The 21,138-nt window shown below is 42.2% G+C and overlaps 2 protein-coding genes across 2 annotated transcripts in view; both read right to left on the reverse strand.

Moving 5' to 3' along the window:
* tmem44 (transmembrane protein 44) overlaps window positions 1–2,806 on the reverse strand; it is a gene marked incomplete at both ends in the record, with an annotated part of 34,369 nt that extends 31,563 nt beyond the window's left edge. Inside the window, 3 exons of the mRNA XM_080728548.1 lie at window positions 889–1,059; window positions 1,205–1,291; window positions 2,663–2,806. Coding sequence (XP_080584674.1) covers window positions 889–1,059; window positions 1,205–1,291; window positions 2,663–2,806 — 402 coding nt within the window. The remainder of the gene's footprint in view (window positions 1–888; window positions 1,060–1,204; window positions 1,292–2,662) is intronic.
* A 3,231-nt stretch (window positions 2,807–6,037) lies between these two features.
* Window positions 6,038–19,362, reverse strand: lsg1 (large 60S subunit nuclear export GTPase 1). Its single transcript, XM_080733248.1, has 14 exons — window positions 19,150–19,362; window positions 18,399–18,525; window positions 17,986–18,106; window positions 17,529–17,615; window positions 17,325–17,411; window positions 14,576–14,636; window positions 13,481–13,657; window positions 11,530–11,859; window positions 11,020–11,121; window positions 9,735–9,878; window positions 9,296–9,419; window positions 8,816–8,895; window positions 7,969–8,145; window positions 6,038–7,606 (listed from the first exon to the last, which is right to left on the reverse strand). Exons 1-14 carry the CDS (start codon window positions 19,243–19,245, stop codon window positions 7,415–7,417), a joined length of 1,905 nt encoding a protein of 634 aa, XP_080589374.1. The 5' UTR covers window positions 19,246–19,362; the 3' UTR covers window positions 6,038–7,414.
* Between the last annotated feature and the right edge of the window lie 1,776 nt (window positions 19,363–21,138).

Raw genomic sequence — 21,138 nt, forward strand, 5'->3', positions numbered from 1 at the left:
CTCTCATGGCTTTTCATCAACCAGTCAAATATAGAGAAAATGCTTATAGCTAGATATTTATTTTGTCAGATACATGTTTCAAATGTCTTTTTAAAAGTATTCAGGAAACACCAATCTAATCAAGTTAACCGGGATTGCTGGTTCGCTTGTGAAGTGGGACTGTGGAAAGTAATCAAATGACAAATGTGGGGAACAAGCTTAGGCTGGGGTTGCCATGGCGATCAATTGGATTGGCTCATTTGGGCCACGACCAGAACCTTTTCGGGTGGTTCTGGACAACCAACTTGATGCCGGGCACTGCACTCCCTTGGACACGTGAGGCATATTTGGGAGTCGCTCTCCATTCCGACATGTCGCCACGCCGAAATTGACTTCTTATTGTCGGAGTGGTGACACTTCCATAGGGGTTAAGTTTAGGGTAAGTGTTAGAGATAGGATTAGTGTCGGAATGGAGACATGTCGGAAAGTAGATATGTCGGAGTGGCGGGGTGTAACCGGCATATTTCTGTTGGTCGAACAGTTCTCGAAATACCTGGATTACAGACGAGATTACCTGTATTTAATATTTATCATAAAATAGGACTAAACTATCTGGGTGCTTTTTCAAGTATCTGGATGAAATCTGATGTGGTCAATTCCGCATCCTTAATCGTTTATCTCACACGTGGAATTTGGCCATTCTCTTTTTTGTTGTCTAAAGTTACTGCTATGGTGATAATTGTTGCAGCTGCAAGTAAGTCATCTGTGGTGGTGTGGCCGTTTAACATGCGTGCGCGAGACTCTGCAGGCCAGGGAGGCCACTTCACAAAAGAGAGAAGACTATTTAAAGACTAAAGTATGAACAACTAGTCTTCTCTTTGCTTTTTCTTTATGGCTTGGGAAGGATACAAGAAGATCCAAGCAGGCACAGCACATGGCTGACAGGAGCCACGGCATGGTTCTTACAACAAACTCACACTGAGTGTTGTAGAGCAGTAATGCTGTGGCGTAGAGAGCACCAGCCAATGAGCACAGCATTCCAGAGAACACACGTGCCTTTGACAGCATATGACCTTTGTGCTAAACAAAAAGAAGTAGTAAATATTATGGTCTTTTTGTTGATTATTGTTCATAATTAACATTTCAAAGAATGTTGTGCTTTATGAAAGTCACTTTGTAGGGACAGTATATAGAGCAAAGTAGATCAGACATGACAATGACTTACTACTCTTGAGAGTGTGGGGAACTTGGCGGTACAGGCTATGACAAAGGCAATCAGCCCAAGGATGTAACCCAGGATCTCAGTGTGGTCCTGTGAAAGGAGAGAGATTCATGAATCGGATATAAAATATAATATGGACAAATTGTGCATTGTGGAGGAAAGCCTTTACATTTTTATTTGTATGTTAATAGTAATATAACTAGTACATCTGCAGTGATTGGATGTGATCTCTCTACTCTCAGTTGAGAAGTTTAGACCCTCCCTGATGTCAAAGTTATTGGAAACTAAAGGCCCACTGGAGTGGATAATAAATGCTCCGTAGTTTGTACACATTGAATGGTCATTTGAGCGATGCGTCTATTCGGCTGCCATTATAGCTGGGGCAAGCCTATGGTTGCAATTACCTCTCTCCAGGAGAGGACATGAAACTTTTTTTTTTTTTTTTATCATTATGCTGCTCATTTTCTGAAGGAAGCCAAACCAAAATAGGTTTTACTCTTATGTACCTGTACACAATATGTAACAATAAAGTACAACTTTTAACCTTAATGATTGTAGTTTTAAAGCTGCACTGGGCATTAGTGGCACCAAGTGGCAGCAAGAGGTAACAGTCTTTTAAATGTATATATTAGTGCCACTATGTTCCCAAACAGGTCCTGAAGCTCACTGCAGCATTTTAATCAGGTGAGATGTTTTCAGCTTCTAATTTTCCAATACCTTAGATGGATTACTGAAATAAAGGATTGAACTTGTAATTTTGCTTGGAAATCTTGCATAGTGAAGCTTTAAGCTCATCATTGAGGCAATCTAAGATAGTGAAGTGCAATTTATGATACGATTTGAAAACCTTTTAACTGCAATGACATTGGACAAAACATTTTCCTTTTGCAAACTGCCTGGGAGAGCCAACGTCTATATTATACAGTATGCCAAAATGGTAGATGGATAAAGCAGAACCACAACCCGTCTGTCATCAACACAGCAATATTCAAATTGCATGTCATTACAACTTTGCCTTTAAGGGAAGCTGATCAGAGCATCATAGAGTTGGGAGAGTGTTTTTTGCAGGTCTTTCAGTCCGAGTGTATATAAAAAAAAAGAAAACTGGGTTAAGCACCGTTGGTCCGACCAGTTTAACATTCACCAGCGTCGGCAGGTTAGCATTTCACCAGGTTAGTATTCACCAGCGTCGGCAGGTTAGCATTCACCAGCGTTTGGGTTAGGTTAGGTTTAGGTTAGTCTCTCAAGAACAGCCTCAGGCCGACCGATAGGTGTCGCCCTTTCTTCTTTGACGATGGGTTCCCAGATTGGGTTTAGGTGTATCTCCGTCTCCCCGACTTTCGTGAACTCCGCGCAGCCAATCACAAGCTTCCGCTGCCTTAACCCAGTTGCTTTTTGGATACACTCAGACTGAAAGACCTGCAAAAAACACTCTCCCTCATAGAGTTAGCATGCACTTACTTGAGGCAGAACATGGAGCAGTGTCCTCCCAGTGAGGGGTCCTTCAGCTGGCCTGGGCCTGACCATGGAGGTCAGGTAACCTCCTGACACCACCATAAGCACAGACACTGCCAGGAGGTACTGCCGCCTTCGCCTCCTCATCATTCTCCTTCTCCTCACTGACACACAACATGAATGCAGAAGGCTGAGGTGAAAGTAGGGTTGGGAAATTAACCAAAAACATAATCTAAAATGATATTTAGAACCAATAACAGTCTTATTAACCAAATAATCGAGAAGCACGTTTTTTTTGGGGTGGTTGTCTGGTTGAACATGTGTTCACCTGTCACCTGTCCCTTTGCCCCTGCCCTTTCAACACCTGATGCCCTTACCAAGAACAACATTTGACAACTTATAATTTTGCAATAATTATTATTTATGATTTATCTGTCAGTTGTCATCTAGCCCTGTTAGCTTTGAGTTTGCAGCTGCAGTGCAACTAGTAGCCTACAATGATCCCTACTTGATTTGTGCAAGTGATCTCAAATGTCAGTCAATGCCTCTGCAGGGCCTCTTTGTTTGGCTTTTAGGAGAGGTGGGAACTTAAGTGTGAATGACATGTATCCACTTTACCTGATTCTGAGTTCCAGCAGAAGAAAATTGAACAGAGGACAGAAATGAAATTCACAACATCCACGGCAGCCGCAAAAGCACCCATTATAATCTGCAAACAGGAGGATAAACATTGTATTGGAGGACGTTAATAGGCTTATTAGGATACTTTTATAAAAGCATCTTACCTGAGTGTTGTTGTGGTGAGTTAACAGCTTACCACTATAGTCAGCTGTTTAGACAGAAAGGCCCCGACCATGCTGCTCAGGTTACCAAGGAAACCATACAGGGAACAAGATGCCACATCCCCAGGATGTTCTCCCCGAACACTGCACCAGTGCCAAACGAGGCTTTAACAGATACAGTAGATACATCTTTATCAGTGGTGTAAAGTAAAAGTAACTAAGTAAATGTACTTCTTTTTTTTACTCAAGTACAGTTTTGAGGTAGGCCTACTTTTACTTTACTGGAGTATTCCTATTTTCAGTACTTTTTACTTCTACCCCGCCTCAGAGGCAAACATTGGACTTTTACTCCACTACAATTATATGATAACGTTACTAGTTACTTTGTAGATTTTGATTATTACAAATCACTTCAGGCCTATATTTCGGCCATTTGAAAATAGTTGTTATTTCTTTTATTAAAAAACAAAAAGAATTAAGGATTTTTATACATTGGAAAACTTGTGAAATGGCATGAGTAGCCCACATTCTTCATTTAGGAGTAGTTCACCCCTAAAATTTCATTTTTTTCTATTGATTAGTCATGCCATGGAGACTTGAGTTCAATAATATTTGTTTGTATTCGTTGCATTCGCAAATTAATATTTTAGTAATAGTAATTGTAGGCCTACCCCCATTGATTCTAGATGGGGACCCAAATGCATGGCCCTGGTTGGGGACGGGTCAGAATCAATGGGGGTAAATTTAGGGTCAAGTAACTTTACTCCCATTGATTCTCACCCAAATACTTTGGGTCCCCATCCAGGGCCTTGTATTTGGGTCCCCATCCAGGCAGGTCCATTCATTTGGGTCCCCATTCATAATCAATGGGGGTAGATTTACTAGCCTATACAATTTTTGTCTTGGAATGCAACAAATACAAAAACATATTATTGAACTCAAGTCTCCATGGCATGATTAATCAATAGAAAAAAAGTCATTTTGGGGGGTGACTCCTTAAGTAGGCTACATTTTGATACCAATACTTTTACTGTAAAGACATTTAGTATTTTTTCCACTCTGGATTTAATTTCAATCTTTATGCATTAAACTACCATTTTGATAAATAATATTAGGCATCCAAAAGCGACTTACAGGGAACTGGACAGCAGCAAAAGCGTCATGGAGAGAGCACTGAGACCCAGCGTGACGCACAGCTTGTCGGAGTTTGGAGCATCAAGACATGTTTTTACTGCGTCCCACTGATCCCAGTGCAAAGCAAACATATCACGACTTGTTCTGATGTGCGTAGGTTCCCCCATAGCGTGGTAGAACTGTGCTCATTTCGTGCTCTTGAAAAATTCGTTTAATCCCTTTAACATTCAAATCAAGTGCGAGGCTAGGTAGAACTGCGAGGTTCATCTGCGTAGCCGAGCACAGGTGCATAAGCGCGTCCGATCAGCGTGAACGCACCGGAACGCACGCACCAACAGTGGTGGAAAAAGTACTCACATTTTCTACTTAAAGTAAAAGTATCAATACTTTACTTGGGTAAAAGTACAAAAGTATTGGAAATACTCAAGTACAACTACCTAAAAAATGTTTAAAGTTAATTACTATACAACACCGATCTCATTTGGTAGCCTACTTTTGCAATCTGCACAGGCCCAGATTGTTGCGACCATAGGTCGCATTTACTACCAAAACCTCCACAGGCTGTCCGTGAGTGAGTCCGTCAGTCACACGTCACACTCTTGCCCTGCTCATATCTCCGCAACCGTTGCCCCGATCCATGCCAAATTTTGCACACACACTCCTTACCTGCCAAACTACAACCTCCAAGGACCCCCGGAGCTCCAGGGACCACCAAGGAGGCTGCTCACGGGGAATTCCCGGGGACCACCGACTCCTGGTGCTCCAGAACGGATGCAAAAGTGGTGCCGCCCCCAGTGGAGGACCCCCTACACTGCAGCTCACATAAAATGCCGTAACTCCGGCTAGGAGCGACCGGGACAGCCGGGGCCGGTACCTATTCGTCCGCCTTGGCGGCGCGGAGACCCCACCCCTCATTTCTCACATGGCCCTCTTCTAGCGCCACCATGAGGCCGATTCTTGCAAAACACATTTTTGGACACTGCTCCTAAAATGTTTGCCCTAAAATCACGCAAATCGGTACACAGTATGTCTACACTCATCCCATCAACATGAATCTCTCCCATATAGCGCCACCTCCAGGCCGATTTTTAAAAACACATTTTTGGACACTGCTCCTACAGATTTTGCCCTAAAATCACGAAAATCACTACACAGTATGTCTACACTCATGTCATCAACATGGATCAGGAAGATTTTGGAAAAACACATTTTTGCCCTATTTGTGGAGATAAGTGACCTACGGTCGCTTATCTCCCGATTAGGGAGTCTTACTGGTTTTATTTTTATATAGGATATACAGTGTATAGGCTATATATATATATACCTATATATATATTGTCGCCTACTTATGCATTATGTAAGTTGTGTATTCTATTAAAAATAAACTCAAATAGGTACACAACAGATAATTTTATTTGTCAGGCATATTTGATTACATCAATAACTAACTACAATATTAATGAATCCAATATCCCCAGTACAGAATATGAGATGTTCAGTTGAAACAGGTTTTAATGAAGCAGGCTCATACAAACAATACAAAAATCCATGAAATTGCCATCATCTGGATGTTCCAGAGTCCACATTAGAACCAGGGTCAGTACTGTGAGATGTGTTGTAGAGTAGCTTGCACAGAGTAGCTGATGGAATGTTTTGCAGGGTCATGACCTTCAAATGAACGGTGTGCATAAACCAGTGGTTCATAATAACCAAGTTGGGTTCCAGGCAGGGACCCCCAGCCCCAGGGATCGTTAAGTGGGTTCCAGGGGGTCCCCAGCTATATGATTGATAGCTGGAACTAGTGGTGTAGCTAAGGAAATTTACTCAAGTACTGTAGGCCTACAGTACTTGAGTAATACTCAAGTGCCCAATACTTTATATAGGCTACTTCGACTCCACTACAACTCAGAGACAAATATTGTACTTTTCACTCCACTAAAATTATTTGAAAACCTTAGAAACTATTTTTTTTAACCTGCTTTACAGATTTAGATTACAAAACATTCAGTAAGACCTTTTTTTTCTTTTTCTTTTTTAATAGCTGGTCTACAAGCTCAAAGTTCAGTTGTGGCCTAATGCATATTAAAGAGGGGGTCTTTGAAATAAAAAAGGTTGAGAACCACTGCAATTAGCCCTATTCACGGCCCGCCCACTCAGCAAATTTCTCAGCAACTTCCTGGTGCTGACGTCAGTTTAGAAGGGGAAACTATAACAGAAATAGATGGACTTAAAGCCAACAAATCATAATTTCGAAAGTAAATTATAATGCTTTGTGCCTTTTACTATCTTGTGTTCTTGATCATGCTAGCCGTATTTTATACTTTACTATTCGGAAATTGCATTAGATTTGCGATTTCTGTGTTAACTCTATCCACGGGTTTCCAACGCCCCATAGTGCATTGCGCAGACGCTGTACCAAGCTTCCGGCGCCGCAGCCGAGTGTGATTTACAAGCTCACAACGGGCTGCATCTGCGACGCGACGTGAGCTTGTATGTCTGCTGTTAAACCGGAAGTGTGGTCCAAATAATCTCCAGTAAACTCCCGCGGAAACAGGTGGATAGGCTTTTAGCAGGGTTTTACCCTTCAAAACGTGACTTCAGCACCAGGGGGATGCTGAGTGGGCGGGCCGTGAATAGGGCTAATAAACAACCAGATGCTTATTCAACATCAAGACTGCTCAACATTTCCCTCACTCACACCTCAGAGTAAAAGGGACCCACATCGCCATCTACAGGTGAGAATTAATTCCTTTGGAATTGCATGTGAACAGTACTTTAATAGATATTCCATTCCACATGAAATGATTGGTGATTTACAAAATCATCATCTTTGTTGTTATCGTCAGGCATCCAGGTGCTTGGTGAGCCGGCGTACTTTCTCCTTCTTGTTCTTGTTGCCATGTTTCTTCCAGGGTTTGCCCGCGGCCACGCCAGCTGGGCCTAGGCCTGGGCCTGGGCCTGGGCCTACAAGCCCACTGCCAGGCTTGTAGCCCATGTAAGACTGGACCCCTTTGGTAAGTGCCCGAACATTGTCCTAAAATAGAGATCACAATGATTGTAATATACTTTTGCTACATAAAGGAAACCACTTCTGCCACAATGACTACATATTACACTGGCATCATCACTGAATAATGGCTTTTTTTACTTGAATAATAACACCTTGCATACTTCTTCAATGAATCATTGTTTTACATGCTGTAGATATCATTATATATTTTCAACTTTTAGGAATTATGGGGGACGAAATTGGCTTATATCACAATGTATTTAGTATTCATTCTCAAAATATAGTGTGAGAATTCATCTGCTCTATGAATTGGTAGATTTTGAATCACAGCTAATCTGTTCTCTCTTTTCTCAGCCTTGTGAAAGACATTGGTAGGTATATCATACCTGATGGAAAAAGTTCTTGTCGACCACATTTTCTATTCTCTTGATCTTGCATCGTTTGTTGGTTGTCTTGGAGGTTGGGTCACTGTCAGCTGCTTCTTCTGTCTGGAACTTGCTATGCTGGGGCTGGAAGTCTGCAGGGTCAATGTGGGGAGGAGGGTGGCAGTACAGAAGCTTGCCCTGAAAGAGATGGACAGAGTAATACATGTCGACAAAGTGATGATAGATTATCTCAACTTGGGGAAAACATAGGGAATCAATGCAGGGATTTTATTTGCAGACTAAAAACCACAAAGGATTACATTTCACTGTAATTTTCCACAATAGCATTAGGTTCTATAGAATCGAGTTAATAGTGTAGAGAATATCATGCAGATGATGTGGTATTACTATTAATATTTAGTTCAGCTTAAAAGACTGCAATTCTTAGTGTTTATTTGACCCTCTGCTGAGTGCCAGATGGGTGGAGATTCAATCACATAGAAACATTACATACAGTAGTAAATTCACTTTCAAACACCTTCCTGTGATTGTATAATTCTTTTGGCAGTCACCGTATTATCCTTTGTGGTCCACTCCCACCCACCGGCACCTAAATAATCTAAAACAAACCCCAAAACTAAAACCTTTTTTTCTATGCAATTATTGCTTTTATGCTTTATTTTAGATAGGAGACTAATAGAAAGACAGGAAGCTGAGGGCAGACATGGAAAAAGACGGGCAATACAAAACTCCGGCTGGAATCAATCCGGAATCAATCCGTCTGGAGACCTTGCACCCATATAGGCGCCATAACCATTCATTCACCCACATAAAAAAAAACACGTTTTGACCCCTTTGTGGAACTTACATTGACATAATCCTTCAGGATGTATCGGGCTGATCTGGGCTGGTCTGGCTGACCATTTGATGTCATATAACCCCTCATATCTAAATTAAAGTAAAATGCAAGTTAGTATCACAGCTGATTTCTATCGTCATCCTGACGTCTCTGTTTAAATAGTAATTGATACCCCCTTGCTTGACTGAACAAGAACCGACAAGGTAACTTTGAGCAAGGCACCTGTTAAGCTCCTCAGTTAACAGTAGAAGATTGTGGTTGTGCTCCGTTACTCCCATGAATAATATGTTCTATAAATGCTACTACTGTTAAGTGTGTAGCAGGGTGCCACAAAAAAGAGCAGCTGTGTTCAAATACATTTCATTAGACACGTCTGTAAACTAAACAAATTGGGACAATTTTATAGCTTTAGACGATTTAGATTCATTTTTATAAAAGCTTTAACACAAAGCTACTGCAAGATGAATGCAAATGTTAATGTGGTCTTACATCCGTAGGCCATCAATAGCTCTTCATAGGTGGGTGGTCTGTCAGGGTCTTCATCCTCTCGTGGTCTGATGATGTTAATACCGTAGGTACCTTCCAACACATGCCGAGGGATCGTCTGACACACGTTACTATTCTGTTAAGGACTTAAACCACAGCAAGCCTCCAAGTAATGCTTAAACCTGAATTATTCTACGAAATGGTTCCTAACTCCAGTCCTTGGGATCCCTGTTACTGCTTTCCCCACCCTTTTTCCCCAGGTCGAAGAAGGTCCCTCATTAGACTTTATAATTATAAGACATCAGAACTTTGTTACATAGGAGAGGCGACTGCAGTAATGTTATGATATTGTAACAAAATGTGTGAAGAAAGGTAAACGCAGCATGTGAATGATTTGGATCAAATGAAATGACCTAGAAGTGTTGGTTGCAATGAAGGATATGAGGGAGCTTGCAGGTATGTAGTCTCTCATCTGGTCGATGGGCAGGATCCCACAGCAGATCATCTCTGCTTTGGTTGACACAAAGGAGGGCATGCACAAACCTGGACAGTCACATAGACACAGGCCTGGCTCCACAAACAGAGTCTGCAAAACACACACACGCACGCACGCACGCACACACGCACGCACGCACACACACACAGTAGACGTTCAGATGCGGAAACTTTGTCTATGGTTTGTTTGCAGTGACCATAAAGAAATTATAAGGGGCCCAATTTATATAAACAGTACCATTTTCCTAAAGTCTGTGTGACACCAAATTGTGAGTCCTGACTTGAGCTAGAGACTTATGCCGATTGAGTTGACATGCTGTCATCTCATTACTGTCTTGTTGTTATTCTGTATATCCTGTTAATTGCTCACCTGTATTGTGTGTGCTATTAGGTCAACACCAGGATAAAATACTTATATTCGATGCTAAGAACTGATACGTCTACATACATTTGCCTATTTTTTTGTTGAATGTGTATGTCCAAAATTTGGACAGACATAATGGAGTATTTTAAAGGAGTAGTGAGTATAGTCGCCTAATGGTCGCCTTAAAAACAACATGCAAAGATCTGTCTTTACAAGTGACTTCTCATAACCTGGTGGAACGGTCGCGAGTTACCCAGCGACTTCAGTCCCTTAACCCAGAAAGATGTTTGGGTGATTGTAAGCGACAACATTCCCATAACCCGGAGAGACACTTTGGTTTGTTAGATCCCATAATTAAGAGGGATGGTTCATTGCAAATGGCTAGCTGGTTGTCAAACAACCGTTTCAAAGGGACTGATGATGGACCATAAGTAATGAATGAGAAGTTTATTCGACTTCACAGAAAAAATATTACATTTAACTCATTTTCTGCCTAACCCGAGTTTCCCGAGTTATCGCCGAATGTTCCACACCACACCAAACACAAGTTATGTTTTTAATTTTTTTTGCTAGCCTATGGGTCTTATTTCCGGGGTTCCCTGGACGTCACCTGACACATCGAGGGGAAGGAAAAAAAGTCTTTCCTCGTCTTTTTAACTCAGTCAAAGAGTTGAAACAGTTGAAATGCAACTGTTGCATTTAAAAACAGCTAAAACTAAATAGCACAAATAATACCTATGTAAAATACTTTGTATTAATCAATCATGAAAAAGTGGTATCAGTAAGTGTACCCTTAATTCAAATCAAATTTCCCTTTTGGGTCCATGGCCGAAAATCTAATGTAGAGTTTTTGGGAATGAACCTGTACCTGAAAGTGCTTGGTATGTCCTGGAGTGGCCGACACGGAAACCTTCTTGTTCCTGAAAATGGTGTTAATGGAGGTGCTCTTTCCCACATTGGGATATCCCACCTGTTGAAGAGGATAATAACAGATCAATCCAAAACTAAAACAGCCAACACACTGCCCAGAAATATAAACCATCTAATGGTGTCATCTTGCATCTCCAGATTAATTTGATTCTTAGGTTTTAGGTATATATAGCACATTGGTTGGCTATTCAAAAATAGCAGATAAACAATCATGTATGTATATATATATATATCTATTGTGCAAATCTTTGAATATGGCAATCTTCTGTATAAGGCAAATATTTTTAACTTAAATCTTTGCTTTTGGTGGTCCCGAGCACAAAACATTTCGTGATGGTGGTTCACGGCCAATACAAAAGGTTTGAGCACCACTGATATAGTAACTTTTTTAGAATCGGCCTCAGGTCTTAATTCGATTTGTATTAGTAAATGTGTGTTTTTCACCCACCAGACCCACAGTGAGCTGTCCCTCTTTACATCTCGGGCCGTTGTGAGCAGCTTTAAACATCTCCAGCAACTCATCTTTGTGCAGCAGACGACTGGAGTTGTGGAATGAACCAACACTCTCTTCCTCCTCCTCCTCATCTTCACCTTCTGAACAGGTATGCCAGTCTTCTTCATCCACTGACACATGCTCACTCTCCTCCTCTTCCTCCGTACCCATCTCTTCCTCCTCATCTTCATCATCTTCCCCCCGCTGACGCTTGTTCTTATTGTCGGACTGCTGCTCATCTTCTGGGTCACTGTGTTCATTCTCTGGGTCATCCTGCTCCATGCCCTGTGGACAGGAGGAGAGTCAGTTAACTTTCACACAGGACACACAAACATGAGTCAATTTGAGACTAATGTAGATCTGTGTGCTAGAAGGGTTTCTAAATAAGTAAGTAGGTTGGAGTGGCTTAATGTCAGTAACAGCCGAGAGTGAGGTGTCAGGAGGATAACACTAAAATTACACAAAAAAAGCACACAATTGGCCATATTCACATGACATTTTGCTCTTTTAGCACAGTCAACTCAAGGTAGGGTAGGGTGTGATGTTAAGTCACAAAGTGTCCACTTTGTGAGTATAGTCAACAAAAGACAATCAAAGGCTTGAACCCGTTTCTCACACTCGCCAAAAGCTTGATGGTGGCCTGGGAGATGTCAGACAGGACACTTAGAAGCCAGTAGCCACTTAGTTTTTATAGTGTGAATAGTGAAAATAGTCAGTGCTGTGTTCTACCTGTCACGTGGGTATACGCCGTATGCTGTGAAGATTTTTATTTTTAAGAGAATGCCCTCATGAACCTTTCAAAGTAGCGTGTCTGATAGGCATTATGCACTGGCGTATGCGCTGGCCACACAAATAGCCGCGGATCATAGATTATAGTATGCCCTCAAAAAAAGTCTAGAACACACCACTGAAAATAGTTGATGTAAAAGCTTACCATGTGTACCAATGCAAAGGATGATACTCATGCCGCAGTTTTTCTTACGTTCAATAATAATCTCCAAGAAGTGACATGTGACTAAGTTACACAACTTAAGTGTGCATTACAGTAATTTAAGTAATTGTCTTGATTGTTGTAGCCGTTTTATTATTTGCCTTTAATTCACTTGGTTATTATAACTAGCCCTTACCCGTTCAAAGATATGAGCTCCAAAATGATGTGCAGTGTGTGGATTATGGGATGTGCACTGTGCACACAGTATATGAGGGATGGAAAGTAACTTTAACTGGTGCTTGCATGATGTAGGAGCATCAATGTAAGAAAGCCGTTTCGTTTAATGGCTACAGAGATACTGTCCCCCCCCCCCAGCCCGCCCGCCCGCCCACCCGCCTGCACACACACCCGCCTGCCTGCCTGCCTGCCTGCCTGCACACACACACACACACACACACACACACACACACACACACACACACACACACACACACACACACACACACACACACACAGAGCTGGTTAAACATTTTGCCTCATGCTAGATGCAGAATAGATGTGCCTCATGCTAGATGCAGAATAGATAGTAGATACACCATAAAAATGCTAATATACAGCATATGATTTGTGAAAGTGACAAACGGGCTTCACAGTTATGTCAGGTGTGTTCATATGCTAATGGTGATGCGATTTCAGATCAATTGCTCCAGTCACTGAGGAGAAACACTGTTTCAGACAGACAGACACTCACTCAGACATTCGCAAAATTATAGTATAGATACAGACAAGACAACATATCCACAATATTGTCAGAATATGGATAGAGGTATTTGGTCCTTGTATTTGAGCCCTTGTACAAAATGTTATCAAGGATTTTTGACATAAAACTGAACATTATAAAAATATTGTTGTAGAGCTCAAGCAAAACCCCATTCTTTCAAACACAAATTTCTGAACTAAGAATCTCCATTTTACCTTTTCCTCTGCTTCCAGTCTGTTGGCCTCAGCCAGAGCAGACCAGAACATGACCCTCAGGCCTTCTCTCTGGAAGTGTGTGGCCCAGGAACGCCTCTGCTTTCGGGTCAGAAGATCTGCCTTGTTTATCAGCATCATGTTCACCTTGTCCTGGGACACCTCTTTAACATACGCCTCCTAGCACATGAACAGGAAAAGACTAAGTCAAATAAATAAATCAAGCCACATTAAGCTTATACTATGCTCTAACTTTAGAGCATAGTATAAGCTTAATGTGGCCATTAGGGCCGGCTTTACACTGCAGTCAAATCCAGCCCAAATCCGATTTGGTTCTCAAATCTGATCTTTTGGCCCGACTTTTCACACTGCATTTGCAAGTGACACAGATCTGATCTGTGTGTTCTGACTGATTTTAACAGCGTCAGCCCAAAGCTGCCCTGTGTCTACATATCTGCTTTGGTTACCGTGGTAACGACGTCGGCGCCATGACGTCACGTCACAACGTTGATGCTAGTTGATCACGTGTTCAGGAAATGCGACATAACAGACAAGCGACAACAACAAAAACTTTTTCTCTCCTTTTCTTTTCTCTTGTGTTTCGCTCTTCTCTCTGGTTGTATCTATTTAGCTCACGTGTTTTCTCTCTCCTCTCTTGTTTTTCTCATGTGCTCAGCGCGCTGTAATATGCGCTGTAATCAAATAGTAAATAATCGCGCTCTGTAATGACGTCGGCGCTCCGTGCTCGGGTTGCGCAGCAAGTGACGCTTGGCCACTTTGATGTGACTTGCATGTGACCTGCATAAAACTCAATGGGGTGGATGTGGTTGCTGCTTTCAGACTGAGTCAGATGTCCTCAGATCACCTCTGGATGTGGTTTTTCAAAATCGGATTTCATGTGACCTGCATGTGACATGTTTGGATTTAGACTATTTTAAAAAAATCGGATTCCACTTTTGAAGTGACTCAGATCTGATTCAGGCTAGATTTCAGTGGCAGTGTAAAGCCGGCCTAAATGATATGGGTGATCAGGTTTACAGTATAAACCCCACCCATCCTTGTCTGTCACTAAACCAATAGTTGCATGAATTGACTTACCAGGTCAGGGCACCGGAACAGCAAGGGATTTCTGGCATCAACGATCTGAACCACAATATCACTGTCGAAAAATATTATATGTATCAGATATCAAGTCGATCTGTCTTGATTCTCACACAGGAAGAATTCTCTCATTTGCAAATCCCGCCCCATTCTGCCCTGTTACTATGGTGGTACACATGACCCTGGGCAGATTGTTTTTATAGTGGCAGTGAATGGGGGGAGAGGGTATTTTCATTGCCTCATTATTGCAATTTAAAGTACCAAAGGAAAAACATCTAGGTGATATTAATAAAAAGGGAAGACAAAGGTACAGTAGTTACATTGCAAAACAGGGGGTTTCCCCCGAAAATATATGTTTTAATTGTGTAATCCCAGTGGGACAGAATCACCATTGCAGATTCTTTTATAGTGGAAGTCGATGGGGGAAAAAGATTTCTCATAGCCTCATTACAGCTATATAAAGTACCAAAAAAAACACATCTACGTGATATTAATAAAAAGGGAAGAAAAAAGTACAGTAGTTACATAGCAAAACAGTAGTTTCCCCCGAAAATATATGTTTTAATTAGTTTAATCCTCTGGATCAGACAGAGGAGAGAAATAGAAAGAGAAAGCGCAGTGCATCTTGGGTAGGAAGATGACAGCCAGATTATAGTTCTACTCACATAATAGGCTGGCTTTCGTAATTCTGCCCATTTAAAATATATGTACCCAATCGTAACTCTTAGTTACATTGATAAGGTCCATGTGAACTAGTCTGTTGAAGCTTATTCATTATAATGAGCGAAATCGCTATCACCTCGCGGGGCCGTACTGCACGCTCGCCGTGTCGCGCAGTGCGGACTGTTGTTGAAAGCCTAAAGCAACATTCTCCACTGCACAAACTCCACCCCCGATAGCAAAAAGTGAATGATTTTTTCTGGTTGGCCAGTCAGGGAGTCTCAGGGACCAATCAGAAGGCTGACAAATGGTGGATTGTCACCACAAAATAAACAAACAAAATATTGCACCAGAGTGAAGTGAGCGGTCAAACACGACACGTGCATATCTCCATGTATGGGCCATTCTGTCCATGACGTCAATTACTTTCTCTCTTTTTATAATTTTTATCCCATGATTTTGTAACCCATTTTTTTCACCCAGTGCCAATTAGGGTTGGGACTCGTTAGGATTTTAACGATTCCGAGTCCTTAGCGATTCCCTCTTAACGATTCCGGTTCCTAACGGTTCTCTTAACGGTTCCAATATATATATATTTTCATATTTTCTGACACTGACGCTTCTGTATGTCCTATAGAAAAATAAAACATGAACGATTGAGACCATTTAACAGTAGTTGTTTACATAAGCCTAATGGGCGTTCAAATAAATAATAATTTAGGTATAGTTGTTGTAATACAAATTTATATTGTAATATAATCACAGTTAAGGGTCAATTTGTTTCTTACCAATAGGGCTACTTTTGTGTAATTGAAAATGTAGATATATTCATGTGGTGTGTGGTGTGGTGTGGTGTGGTGTGGTACTAAAGCTGCAGTGGAAAAGGGGCTATTGTGAAGTCAGGTTTCTAAACGTCGCGCCCATCTGTATGTTTAAGGCTTTAAGCGTTGGTTAAAATAGCTGATCTACAAGCTCACGTTGTCTTGTGGATGCGACGCGTTGTGAGCTTGCAGATCAGCTATTTTCGGCATGCAACACAGCGAAGTAGTCAGGCTTTACTTGCGTTGCAACTTGCAAGACTTAACAAGGAAGAAGAGAAGCACCCAGGCAGGCGGCACAGAGGAGCGCCTCGGTCCGCTCACATATCAACTTCTTCTGCAGCTGCGGGTGTTATTTGGAGCATAATGTGAAATGTGAATGAAAAGAAAGACGCGAGGACAGAAGACCGCGGACCGAACGAGCGCCGCTCATGGACGTCAGAATGAACGCGCTTCCAGTGAGCTGAAGTAGCCTACAGCCAAACTTGGAAGACTTCTGTCTCTTCTGCACCATGCTGTTTGTTTATCACGCTGCTTGTTGGTGTGTTCAGTTGTCGTCGCTCTCACTCGTGCTGCTCAGTGACACGGACATTCCCAGCATTCTTTCTGTAGAGGTGGCCTGACGTCACCACAGCTGCTTGCAATGGAATGCACATTAAATGCGCGCTGATGAGACGATGAGACCCGTTAAGAGAATCGGACCGGCAAAAATGATTGACCCGGTTCTGGACCCGCTATCATGGAACCGGGTCCTAAAAAGAACCGGTTTCGGGTCCCAACCCTAGTGCCAATTGCCTAAGCTGTAGTCCTGGTTTCTGCTCTCCCTCTGCCACGCCTGGGGAGCCCCGGCTGGCCAGGGGGAGGCGTTACCAGGACTACTGCAATTACTTTATGTGTATTAGTAGTACGGATCATGTGTAGTGATTTGTGTGAGTTTTGGACAAAAAAGTGTGTTTTGAAGAAATGGCAGAAAAAGTTGTGTGGCCTGGGCCTACAGGATTTTACGAGCAATAGGTCAAAGCGCGAAGCGGGCTAATATAGCGCCACTATGGGGGAAGAGGTTCTTCCCTGGCTAGCCTGGGATCAAAATTTGATTTTAAGTCAACACGAAAATGTGTCTTATTTACTTGAAACATTCACCACCAAACTCCGATCACCATCTCTCACTACTGTTTCGAGTATCTGCCCAATTAACAAAACAAAAGACGTCAACACAACAGCCCATTGAAACCCAATGTTTGTGACTGAAACTAAATAACTGATTGTACCTCCTCTCGATCACTCTCCACAGCTGCCTCCAGAAGTCCAAGTTCCTCTCAAATGGAGTGAGAATTAACTTCTGCTCCTCTTCCAACCTTTATGAAGGACAGCAATTCATGAGAATTAATGTGATTACTAAATAACCCTTAAGTCATAAATAACAATTGTAAATTGTCAATGGGATTGAAAAAGTAATGAACAATACTACATACTCTGCAAGTGCACGTCTCCACTCCAGGAAGCTGTCTCTCTCTGCTAGCTGAAGAGCTTCAGAACTGGTGCCGTCATCCCAGTGGGGTCTGGAATAACGAGAACGTAACATCACAACACAAAGAACTCAAAAGTTAATGGGCACAGAAACTGCCTGGTCAAACGCCCTTGAGCAAAGCACTGATCCACTATCTGTTCTCGAGTTGCGCTTGGCATAAGTTCATTCATAAATGCTAAAACCAGTTAAGCCATATTTAATACTTTGTCATACAACAGTGTCACACAGAAAATAGTGAGAATAGCTCATCTACAAGATGTACAATGCATTGCATCCTGATGTGTTGTAAGCTTGTACATCTATTTTTGGACACAATCCTTTTTTTGTTTTTTTGTTAAAGTGGTTAAAAAGGGAAAGTAAAGTGGTGTAAAAAAGAAATGATCTAAATCGGTAAAACATACCGTCGTGGGATTTTGAGGAAATGTCTATTTTCTTCATGAAGCTTCTTCAGTCTTGCTTTCTCCTCGGTTGTCAACAAGCCGATCCGAGCTTCAGGTGGCACAAACTTAATGTTGAGCTTTTCTAAAAGAGAACAACAATACACCAGACAGTCAGAGAACATTACTTAACTACAATAATTTGCCATTTTCTATCAGACTTCATTTTTTTAAATAAAGGTAAAGCTGTACTGGGTATACTGTGACCTGAGTCACCCTTCCACCAGCTTACAGTATCTATGCTAATAAGGTTGATTAGAATTAAGTAAATTGTATCCCATGCACAATCGAATGATAAAGCAAAATGAGGGATGGCAACTTTAGAGCCATAATAATCTATATAGATATGTTTGAGTCTACAGTCTCAAATTAGTTACCAGCCGTAAACTCTGTTCCAGCTAATTCTGCGGTGGCTAGGAAGTCATCCATGGAACTCTGCTCTGTCACTGACTGGAGGTTCAACCGACCCCAGTCATAGCCATCATTAAGTTCACTGGTGTGGAGCTGGAAAGATGGGAGACAAACTATATGTCAGATTAGGTGGACAACTGGACAGACAACAGCAGCTTAGAGCACACTGAAGAAATGATTAGAATTAAATTACATTGACGTTATATATTAGAAACACCAATAGCATTAAAGTAGGGCGAGGTAATATATCAATATTTTATGTGTATTATGATTTTCACTGCGATATTTAATATTCTGATATGGCACAAGTGTTGTCTTTTTCTGGTTTATAAAGGCTACATTAAAGTAAAGTGGTGTAATTTTCTGAATATACCTGCAGCTGTTCTAGGCTTCTAGTCGTTATATTATTAGCATTATAGCATTTACCCCTCAGTTGTTATTATATTGGCAATACTGATAATTACCGTATTATTATCCAAACTCTCAATGTGTAAGTATTTTGTGAAAGCACCCCCACTGGACCCACAACCATAACTCCACTCCAGAAGTACCTTAAAGTTAACATCCCAGTTTCAACCGATATACTTGTAATAGTGCTCATATCATGTGTATTGATGTGTACAAGTTATGATGTTCTTTCAATGTATGTAGTGTCTTTGGCTAAAGAAGCTGATGATGGTTATTACAGTAGTAGTAGGTAGCTAATGATAACGTTACCCAAGTATCGCCTCTCTTGTTTCCTCGGCCAGCGTTCAGTCTCTCTTTTATCAGCGATCTACCGAGGCCCGCATTACCTGCCTTCTTTTTACCCATGCTAGCTTAGATGACAAATACGAACAATTAAATATAGCCTATGTCAAAAGGAACCGTTATGAATCTGAATAATCTGAAATTAAAGGCCTAAAGTTATGTTATGATGGTCTCTGCACTGCTGAGGCCCATGTGGAAAACTGTTGTCGTAAGTAGCGGAAGTTGAATGGAGCGTACCACTTTAGAGGAAAATACAGTAAATAGTAGCTAAATAACTATTAATACGGCAATTTAATAGCATTATTAACCAAATTTAAGATGTTAGAGCTGAATTCAAACATTTGCAACTTAAGTATGCTTCGATTTTTAACATGTCATGGCAATCTATAAAGATACATTAATGGTATGTTCCAATCGTATGTCCAGCACTCAAAAATGCTTCGAGAGAAACCTCAACTCCGAGAACAGTTCCTCCATATTCCCTCATAATAATCATGATGATGATGATGATGATGATGATGATGATGATGATGATGATCAAAATAACAAATAACTATTCTAAAAATGCAATTCTGGTAAATTGCAAGTGTGGTTGCCGTGATGCGAGTCACACTTAGTTGCAAATGAATTCCATCTTACCATTTGAATTTTCCCCCTTCAAGTCAATGGGGAAAATTAATTCACTAATAAATTAATGGCCATAGCTATATGGAGATCTCTTTGTCATCAATATTATTCCCATATCTTAGAATGCCCATATATGGACATACTGTGTCATCCCCATGTGGTCTATGACGTCAGTAATCTCCATATCTCTTTAAATGTTAGCAATTGCATAGGCCTACTAATAGTTAAATGTAATTATTCATTTACAAAGTAAAACTATCCTACACGAAATTACAGTTTAGTTATAGGGTGGACTCAGGTAATGTGGGCCATCAGGTAATGTGAGCCAGCCATAGTTTCAGGCTCCTAGCAACTGTGCCTTTAAATCTTTGCAGCCAATGGCTGCACATGTTCTTGCCACAGCTGTGCTTGACACCAACAAGTGATTTGATTGGTCCATAGTCGTTTTGATGGGAGGAGCTAAGCCACACAACAAGACCTGCTGGAAGAATTTGCAAGGTGGGTGCAGAGACACAAAGTTTTAACTTGAGATTGCTAAGGATACTACATCAATGAAAACAAATGCACATTTATAAAAACTGGTGCAAAATGTGTGTTAAGATGTCCTTTACCAGGCATGATGTTGATATTTTGCTTAATGAAATCATTTTTCATAAATAATGACGTTTTTGTAAGTGGCTCACATTACCATAGTCAATTGTGGTGAAAGCTTAGCTGGGCCAGCTTAGGTGGGCCACCTTCATTAGCATTATGTTTTGTGTTAGCTTAGGTGGGCCACCTTCAGAAATGAGCCCTGGGGGTCCCTGGGGGTCCCTGGAGGTGGTCCCCGGGCGGCAGTGCTCGGAGGCCCGCCAGGGACCTCCGGTGGTGGTCCCTGGTGGTCCCTGGTGGTCCCTGGCCGTCCCCAGGCCCTGTTTTGGGGGCCTGGAGCCGGCCCTGGGGGTCCCTGGGGGTCCCTGGAGGTGGTCCTCGGGCGGCAGTGCTCGGAGGCCCGCCAGGGACCTCCGGTGGTGGTCCCTGGTGGTGCCTGGTGGTGCCTGGTGGTCCCTGGCCGTCCCCAGGCCCTGTTTTGGGGGCCTGGAGCTGGCCCTGGGGGTCCCTGGGGGTCCCCGGAGGTGGTCCCCGGGCGGCAGTGCTCGGAGGCCGGGCAGGGACCTCCGGGGACCCCCGCTGGTGGTCCCTGGTGGTCCCTGGCCGGCCAGAGTGGTGCAAAGGCCCGCTTTTGGGGGCCTGGCGCCGGCCCTGGGGGTCCCTGGGGGTCCCCGGAGCTCCCCAGGCCCGGTTTTTGGGGCCTGGCGCCGGCCCTGGGGGTCCGCGGGGGTCCGCGAT

The sequence above is a fragment of the Nannobrachium achirus genome (assembly GCF_963921795.1).
Source record: "Nannobrachium achirus genome assembly, chromosome: 1".
In the NCBI taxonomy this organism is placed as follows: domain Eukaryota; kingdom Metazoa; phylum Chordata; class Actinopteri; order Myctophiformes; family Myctophidae; genus Nannobrachium; species Nannobrachium achirus.